The 9,915-nt window shown below is 44.0% G+C and overlaps 1 protein-coding gene across 1 annotated transcript; it reads left to right on the top strand.

Moving 5' to 3' along the window:
- The first annotated feature begins 4,750 nt into the window (after positions 1 to 4,750).
- On the top strand, positions 4,751 to 8,341 carry LOC120050671 (dermatan-sulfate epimerase-like protein). The gene has a single exon (XM_038997248.1). The coding sequence runs from the start codon at positions 4,751 to 4,753 to the stop codon at positions 8,339 to 8,341; it is 3,591 nt and encodes a 1,196-aa protein (XP_038853176.1).
- The last annotated feature ends 1,574 nt before the right edge of the window (positions 8,342 to 9,915 follow it).

Here is a 9,915-nt window from a genome sequence, read left to right as displayed (position 1 = left end):
GGGAACTGTGTTTTCTTCTCCACACAGTACGATTATGTCATGTATGATATAATACAAACCAATCATCTGCATAAGCAATGTGAGCAAAGGGAGGAGCATTAAGCAACAAAATACAATCAGTTCTAGTAGAAGCACTATACTGTATCATGGGTGCAGACACGGTGGTGACAGGGACCTTTGAAACATAGCCATATTCCCACAGATCTTAATTGGTAGTGTGCCTGTTTCGCTCACACTCTTTCATAATATCTCCATCTATTTTCTGCCACCTTCTCACTTAAAAGCATTCATTCTTTTTCCTTTTAGTTTTTTTCTCAGCACCAAATTACCCTGGGGGACTATGAAATTTGCATCTTGAAATATTCATGGGGGTTTTAGGAGCTGGGTTGTACCATGCACTTCCTCATAGTAGAACAGGTATCAACGCAGCATGTGTGGTAAATGTTTCATGATCACAGCCCGGCGTATTCCCAGCTCAGAACGTCTCCCACATTAAAGGCTGCCTGCCTGGCACATCACATCAGTCTCCTTCACTCAAGGTCTGCTAGGTTGATCCCGCCATCAGAATGTGTTTGTTCTCAATCATCCTCCTATTTATCTTCTTTGAATGCCATGTCAAACGCAGCAGTCTCACGTTGTTTAATGGATGTAGAAGTTTGACAGCGAGTCACCAAAAGAACGTATGGAGTGGAGGAAAGAACTAGTTTGAAAGGCGCACTTTTGACTTGGAAAGGGATTTCATGTACTGAAATACATATAACTGTATATTTTCTAGGGAACATTTTCCTCTCATACCTTCAGCTGTTACAGAAGACTGCTTTCAAGGTCATTAGAATAACATTATATCACCGTTAGATCATTTTGGTGCAGTGGTTAATCATGTACAGTGAGAGAGTTTGACAAAGATTTTACTCACAATAGGTAACACTTGAATTGGTTTAGGCCTCCATGTAGTTCAATAATGTATTTAGGATATTGTGTCCAATGAATGACTGTACAAAACATTAGGAACATCTGCTCTTTCCATGACATCGACTGACCAGGTGAATCCAGTTGAAAGCTATGATCCCTTATTGATGTCACTTGTTAAATCCACTTCAATCAATGTAGATGAAGGGTAGGATACAGCTTAAATAATGATTTTTAAACCTTGAGACAATCGAGACATGGATTGTGTATGTGTGGAATTCAGAGGATGAATGGGCAAGACAAAATATTTAAGTGCCTTTGAACAGGGTATGGTAGTAGGTGCCAGGTGGTTGTGTCAATACGTGCAACACTGCTGGGTTTCTCACGCTCAACAGTTCACCATGTGTATCAAGAATGGTCCACCACCCAAAGGACATCCAGCCAACATGACACAACTGTGGGAAGCATTGATGTCAACATGGGCCAACATCCCTGTTGAACGTTTTCGACATCTTATAGAGTCCATGCCCCGTCGAATTGAGGCTGCTCTTATGGCAAAAGAGGGGGTGCAACTCAATATTCGGAAGGTGCTCCTAATGTTTGGTATTTCCTAATTCAATTTCTGCAGAGTACATTGGCAGTCTCTGCTTTAATGGCTTTGGGTTCAATTAGTTATTATAATAATAAACGAAACTCTTATGCTGATAGTAGGCTACTAAACATTGCGGCTGATGGTTTGACAGCCAACAGATCATTTGGAGAGAGTATGTGTTATTAGGTAGAGAAACCACCCTAGAGATGAGTTCTCAGACTGACATGATTGACAGCCAGACCTCATGGTAAGGTAAAGTGTTGCAACGCTCTTATAAAACTGAAACAGACACATTTTTTTCAGTCAGACTCTACCCAGAGGCCATCGTGCAGGACGCTGGCATGCTGTGTTACCCCGAGACTCTGGGGGAGGAATTGATATTCTCTGCAGGGACTGAGAGGAGTCTTTCATAGGACCCTGGTTCACTCCTCCCTTTGCTCCCAGCATGCCACGGTTTTAATAAGGGCACCGGCTGTTTGTTCACACCTCCCTGTTCAATATGCATGACCAGACCTTTTTTTACCCCAACCCCAGCCAAACCCTGAGCTTTCTGATACTTCAAACAACCACTACGAACAGCAGTGAGTGGCAAAGGGCCACCTATCACTTGTCAGTCAAGAATCTGTCTCTGTGTGTGGATGCCATGTTGCCATGTTTGACACATCTTTGGCAACAAAGAGCTATAGCGTTCAACCTCTTCTGATCTGATGTGTTTGAAACGTCACTAGGCAACGCGTGCCAAGCAACAACCTCAAGACCTCCTGTTCAGGGCCGTAGGCACCGACAGCTGTGGATAATAGTGATTAGAGTGTTTTTATCTCATGGTAATGGGACTCCATCATCACAGTATGCAGAAGACTCTTGCAGTTAGGCAGCTCAGTCGATCCGATGTTGCTCCGTCTAAAATACATATCTGACATTTGTAAGTTGTTGCCTTTAATCTCATTTTAAGAATGTTATTTGTTTCTCCCTCAAGGCGTGTTCTGTAAGGCAAAGCCCACTGGGCACACACTAGTTGAATCAATGTTATTTCCACGCCATTTTCGTTGAACCAACATGGAATAGACATTGAATTGACGTTTGTGCCCAGTGGGAAGTGTTTGTAGCAAACACAAGGGATTACATGTATCCTTGCGTATCAGAAGCAAGAGAAATCTAGATTTTCACTTTCATTTAGCCATCTTTGAAGATGAATTCTCTTGAGAAAAAAAATAATAATAATGAAGGAGGAAGGGGACGATTAATGGAGATTAAATGAGTCACCGGTATGCTGTTGAAACCTGGAACCTGAACAGATGGACAATTAATGGCATTGAAAGGCAAGGAAGGGAAGTGGATGTGGCACAGGAGCCTCCATCTCTCTCTCCCTGATGGAAGAGGAGAGTTGTGTCCCAGGGGAGATCTAGATGCATGACTTCTGCAAAGGGGCTGATAAGGGTAACTGTTGGTCCATTTTGACATGTAGTCTGAAAGTGCAACTCAGTGAGGTGGTCCCCACAGAATATCTTCCATGTAGACACTATGAGCTTGTATGAGTCTGGCAATGAGTAAAAAGTCAAAGGCAGCCACTGTGAAATAAAAACACCAAATTTCCTACAGTGAATACATGTCTGATCTTCTCACATGTGTTGTTTACAGTTATGGTCCTTTCAGTAGGCTAATTACTTTTCTGATTTTCTAAAGTACATGGCATCCTGGCACTGATTAAGGTGCCCATGCAGTGGCAGAGTAATTAGGTAATGCTGATTGTTATTAGACTTCAATGACGCTGTAATTAAACATTTACACAGTATTGTCGGTGTGATTGACATTCATTATTGGCAAGATCATTCAACAGGTTTTTGGACATATAGGTTTTCTATTAATTTAATGTAGGCTAAAAGTATTAACTCACGATAGAGTCATTCCAATTTGGGGCAGCGGGTCCGTTGTGCGTTGTTTTTACACAATAATCTGCAACTCATTGAACTTCACATTTCACAGCTGCATTCTCGCGCAGGGAAATCTGAGAGCACGCTTCCAAAATCACGGCTCCCTCTACAGGTAGTAAGGTGTACATTTTTCACTGACTGCTAGAAAACAGTATCACACTGTAATACAGTAAGTAGGACGGACACATCAGACGCAGCAAGATACATACATGTTCAACCGCAATTGTTGTGTGATGCAGTATATATGCCGGAGTGGCGAAAGCGAGCGCAAAGCAGATGATTAGGCTGCAAGGATTTTCCAGCCTGAACGTTTGTCTATTTTTGGGAATGTATTTTTTTTTAAATTGACAATGTTATGTCTCTTTCTTTGAATACTTACCAGTGACGACAACTTTCCCTTTTTAACTAGCCTACTTAATCTAACGTTCGTTGGTTTGGGAAAGAAGACAAACTGCGAATAGGGGAAATACATAATTTTAGAATGGAAAACGACTAAACCTTGGATTGGGACAGTACATCATCGCGACAGCTCGCAATGTTAAATGCGGAAATGCGCTATTTTCTTTGGTTTGTGGATATTTCAGCTCGATCGAGGAGAATAAAAAGCCTTTGGGTGTCTGTGATTGGACCGGACACGGACTGGGGCTGACTGATGTTTTTCCAGGAGGAAATGTTTTTTGGGGAGAGATGAATACGAGTTTGCTGCTGCTCGCAGCAGGAGAGATGCCAGTCACTCCATGCGCCACACTCCAGTGAGGATTGTAAACGTGCCGGCAAAAACGAACAGATTCATGGATAATTCTATGTTTAATTTTTCTAAAATATTGATGTAAAATTGTTGTTTGATTGTACTTTTATTTTATGGGTTAGAACAGATGTCCACACCTCCACAACTTTATCTGGCTGCTGCGTTTTCAAACCTTTCCAAGTGGAGATGGACATTGTGCGTTTTTGTACGGTATTGGACTGGAGTAGCCTATACAGTAGGCAGAACATTAGTGCTGTCAAGCTCTGGCCTCCTGGCAATTATTCACGCTGACTGGTATTGTAGAATGCATGCTATTTTATTGTGAAAGAATATAGTCTGTCGTTTTTTTTTTTAGAGAGTGTGAGATTGAACTGTCAGAAAACACATCTCATATATATTTGAATATGTCTCCAAAATACATTTCTGAAGTTTTTGAAAAATACTTAAATTTGCCATTCAGCTTCAAAAAAGAGATGATAATATAAACAACACAACAACAAAATGTCTTGGACCATGGCAAAAAAGTGGATAGGGTGCTATATATTTTTACTGGCACTCTTGGCAGTGGGAATGGCTTTTTCGGGTGTATTCAACGCATCCGAAAAATATATTTTTACGGATGATTTGGTGCCGCTCAAACTCACCCAGGGTAAAGCATCAGAGCATCGAAAACTTCAATCTACCGATTCTCATCCCAACCTGTATTTCAACCAAGTTGATGTACAGCTTATGAGGCAAAGATCGTCCAGCACACACAGCCACATTTTCAAAGTAATCAGAGCAGCGGTCCTGACCATGCTGTCCAATGTGCCCCTTTACATGCCCCCTGCAAAACATGAGGAGTTTACTAGCAAGTGGAATGAGATTTACGGGAACAACCTACCCCCCCTTGCTCTGTACTGCCTGCTGTGCCCTGAGGACTCAGGTGCCCTGCAGTTTCTCATGAAGTTTATGGATAGAATGGCAAATTACCCGGACTGGAAGGTGACCAGTGCTCCCAATGATGAGGTGCCCTTGGCACACTCACTTACTGGGTTTGCCACCGCATATGACTTTATTTACTCGTTCCTGGACGAGCACCGACGGGATGTTTACCTCAAGAGAATTCGCTCTGAGACAGAGGAGCTGTATGAAACATCTAAGTATAGGGGTTGGGGGAAGCAGTATCTCCAAAATCATCAAACCACTAATATATTAGCCATCTTGACTGGGGCTATTGTGGTCGGCACCCATGATGACCCAGAAACAATGGTTTGGAAACAGGTGTCAGTCAATTATATGGAGAAGACCATGTTTCTCCTAAACCACGTTGTGGACGGGTCACTAGATGAGGGCGTGGCATACGGGAGCTATACAGCCAAGTCGATCACGCAGTATGTTTTCTTAGCGCAACGTCATTTCAACATTGACAACACACAGAACAACTGGCTGCGGGAACACTTCTGGTTCTACTATGCCACTCTGCTGCCCGGCTTTCAGAGGACTGTGGGCATAGCCGACTCCAACTACAACTGGTTCTACGGCCCAGAGAGCCAGCTGGTGTTCCTAGACACATTTGTTATAAGAAACGGCACTGGGAACTGGCTAGCCCAGCAGATTAGAAAGCACAGGCCCAAGGACGGTCCCATGGGTCAGTCCTCTGCCCAGCGCTGGACTACCCTACACACTGAGTACATCTGGTACAATGCCCATCTCACGGCACAACCTCCCCATGGCTTTGGCAAAGCCAGGATGCATATTTTCTCCAACTGGGGTGTGGTGACGTACGGAGCCGGGCTGCCCAACGGTCAGGGAAACACATTTGTCTCCTTTAAATCTGGGAAGCTGGGTGGCCGTGCCGTGTATGACATCGTTCATGCAAAGCCCTATTCATGGCTGGACGGCTGGAATAGCTTCAACCCAGGCCACGAGCACCCGGACCAAAACTCCTTCACTTTTGCCCCTAACGGACAGGTATTTGTGTCTGAAGCACTTTACGGGCCTAAGTACAGTTATCTGAACAATGTGCTGGTGTTCGGCCCCTCTCCCAGCAGCCAGTGTAACGCTCCATGGGAAGGCCAGCTGGGGGAGTGTGCTAAATGGCTGCGCTGGACAGATGAAGGTGTAGGGGATGCTGCTGGGGAGCTGATCGCTGCCTCCTCCCATAGAGACACTATGTTTGTAAGCGGGGAGGCAGCCCCAGCTTACTCTTCTGCCATGCGGCTGAGGAGTGTGTACAGGGCCCTTGTGCTGCTCAACTCCCAGACCTTGCTCATACTGGACCATGTTGAGAAGCTGGACGATTCGCCCATCACCTCGCAGAGTGCGTTCTTCCACAACCTCGACATTGACTTTAAATATGTCCCCTATAAATTCATGGACAAGTACAATGGGGCATTGATGGATGTGTGGGATGCTCATTATAAAATGTTCTGGTTTGACAGTCAGGGTCTCAGCCCAGATACTAGGATACAGGAGGCCGAGCAGGCTGCCGAGTTCAAAAAGAGGTGGACACAGTATGTTAACGTCACTTTCCCCATGAGGGGCACAGTAAGCCGAGTGGCCTATGTGATGCATGGACCTTATGTCAAAGTCTCCAACTGTCGATTTCTGGACAGTAGCAAAAATGGTGTCAGACTATCTCTAGTTATAAACAACACAGAGAAAATTGTTTCAGTTGTTACAAACTATAAAGACATAGGAACAAGATTAAGTTATTTAGGATTTGGGGGTTATGCCAAAATGGAAGACAGACATCAGATCATTCGATATGGCCTGGGGACTCAACTGGTTCCGAAACAAAACACAGTGGACAATCAGCTGTTTGATTTTGGATTCACAGTCAATGTGATAGCAGGGGTGATACTTTGTGTTGCTATTGTTTTTTTGACCCTGCAGAGAAAGTTCTATGTGTGCTTCAGTAGACTGATGCGCTATGCTCTGTTCTCGGTGCTCATACTGTGGATAGCTGCGTTGTTGTTCGTGTCAAACACCTGCGATCAACTCCTATGTGGGGTCAAATGGAAAGGTGTCAGCACTGACCCAGAGGTCAGCAAACAAATCAGACTTTATGATCAGCACCGCTTTGCCCTGCCAACAGTTGTCATAACGACCCTGCCTGGCTCAGGATCTGAAATACTTAAGAACCTTTTTGACAACAGCTCCGACTTTGTTTACATTCGGGTCCCCACGGAGCATGTTGACATTCCAGAGACCGAATTCGAATTTGACTCGCTGGTTGATGCCTGTGAGTGGTCCAGAACGGACGCCCTGCGCGGACACTTTAAAATCATCCAGGGCTGGCTGCACTCTCTGGTCCACAACACCAAGCTGCACTTGCAGAACATCCAGCTAGTGGAGAGTAGCAGGGCCAAGCTGCCCCAGAGAGCCCCAGGACCCGGCAGTGACAGGAGGAAGAGGACCAGGAGGAAGGAGCCTGCCGCGGAGCTGAGGGGCAAGATGAGGGTCAGCCTTGACCGGGATGCTGAGTACGTCAGGGAGATGAGGCGCCACGTCAGTGAGTACCCCAATGCCCGCGTGGTCCTCAACATGAGGAGTGGAAGCTGGGGGCTCAAACTCCCCTTCCTTCAGGAGGTGGTGGGCCCGTCCCTGAGGGCCATCAATGTAGTCAGAGACCCCCGGGCGTGGATCTATCTCATGCTCTATAATAGTAAGCCCAGCTTTTACTCCCTTAAAAACATTCCTCAACACCTGTCCCTGATATTCAAGGAGGACGGTAACAGTAGCAGTACCAGGGACAGGTGCCCAGTCTCAGCCCCTGAGTTCAGAATGATCCGGAGGCTCTTGTCCCACTCAGAGGCCAGCGCCGTCCTCCTACTGGCTCACCTGTGGCTGGCACACACTGCCGCAGTGCTCCGGGTCAGTGGGAGCCTCCAGGCAGAGGCCTACCTCCAGGTGAGGTTTGAGGACATAGTCACTTTCCCCCAGGAGACAGCTGAAAGGATCCACAGGTTCCTGGGGGTGCCGGTCACACCGTCGGCCCTCAACCAGCTCATGTTCACCACCTCCACAAACTTGTACAACCTGATGTACGAGGGGGACATATCACCAGCCAACATTAACATATGGAGGCAGAACATGCCTCGCAAGGACATCAGACTGATAGAGGACACATGTGGGGTGGTCATGAAAAGACTTGGGTACTCCAGGTTTATCAGCTAGTTGACGTTACTGCTGCAGGTCAGCTGATATCAAGTTGTCTTGTTTGTAGCTGTCAATCTTTTACTTTAATCATCTCTAATGTTGTATTTTGCACTGACCGGTAATGGAAGTGATATCATCACTGAGTCACTGATGGGAAGTAGTAACACGGGACAAAAACAATTATTTAAGCCCAATTATTTAACTGTGTTCTGGGTTTTACTCTGTTACATTATACGTGGGCGGTTCTACTCACACATGATACCTTGTGTTTGCAAGTGAGGGATGTTTTACATTAAAATTAGTTGAAGGGGAACTTTAAAAGTCAAAGTATTTGATTGTGTTTTCTCCCTATTATCCCTGGACAATTACTTTAAACACTCTTTGTTGGAGTGAGATTTCCTCCCTTTGATGTCTTACAGTTGTATCTTAAAAAGTCTCCCAAAAAACAGCAATGTCTAAACAGATTATTTTTGTAAAGCTGTTTGGAGCTTAGAAATACAATATGTTCCTAGTGCTTAATTGTTTTTTAATATATATATACACACTACCGTTCAAAAGTTTGGGGTCACTTAGAAATGTCCTTGTTTTTGAAAGAAAAGCAAAAAAATGTGTCCATTAAAATAACAGAAATACAGTGTAGACATTGTTATTGTTGTAAATGACTATTGTAGCTGGAAATGGCAGATGGCAGAGGAACTCTCTGTAATCGAAATGGCAAAAAAGAAATGGCAGAGGAACTCTCTGTAATCGAACCCACAAATGCTGATGCTCCAGATACTCAACTAGTCTAAGGCCAGTTTTATTGCTTCTTTAATCAGAACAACAGTTTTCAGCTGTGCTAACATAATTGCAAAAGGGTTTTCTAATGATCAATTAGCCTTTTAAAATGATCAACTTGGATTAGCTAACACAACATGCCATTGTAACACATGAGTGATGGTTGCTGATAATGGGCCTCTGTACGCCTATGTAGATATTCCATAAAAAATCTGCCGTTTCCAGCTACAATAGTCATTTACAACATTAACAATGTCTACACTCTATTTCTGATCAATTTGATGTTATTTTAATGGCCAAAAAATGTGCTGTTCTTTCAAAAACAAGGAGAGTTCTGAGTGACCCCAAACTTTTGAATGGTAATGTATATATATATATGTACAGTTGAAGTCGGAAATTTACATACAGCTTAGCCAAATACATTTAAACTCAGTTTTTCACAATTCCTGACATTTAATCCTCGTAAAAATTACCTGTCTTGGGTCAGATAGGATCACCACTTTATTTTAAGAATGTGAAATATCAGAATAATAGTAGAGAGAATGGTTGATTTCAGCTTTTATTTCTTTCATCACATTCCCAGTGGGTCAGAAGTTTACATACACTTAATTAGTATTTGTTAGCATTGCCTTTAACTTGGGTCAAACCTTTCGGGTAGCCTTCCACAAGCTTCCCACAATAAGTTGAGTGAATTTTGTCCATTCCTCCTGACAGAGCTGGTGTAACTGAGTCAGGTTTGTAGACCTCCTTGCTCGCACATGCTTTTTCAGTTCTGCCCACAAATTTTATATAGGACTGAGGTCAGAGCTTTGTGA

Source organism: Salvelinus namaycush, chromosome 7, assembly GCF_016432855.1.
Source record: "Salvelinus namaycush isolate Seneca chromosome 7, SaNama_1.0, whole genome shotgun sequence".
NCBI classification, from domain to species: Eukaryota; Metazoa; Chordata; class Actinopteri; order Salmoniformes; family Salmonidae; genus Salvelinus; species Salvelinus namaycush.
This window is presented reverse-complemented; position numbering and strand designations above follow the sequence as displayed.

Bases quoted from the DNA above. Each gene is read 5' to 3' on its own strand.
- LOC120050671 (XM_038997248.1), top strand. From the start codon at position 4,751: ATGGCTTTTTCGGGTGTATTCAACGCATCCGAAAAATATATTTTTACG.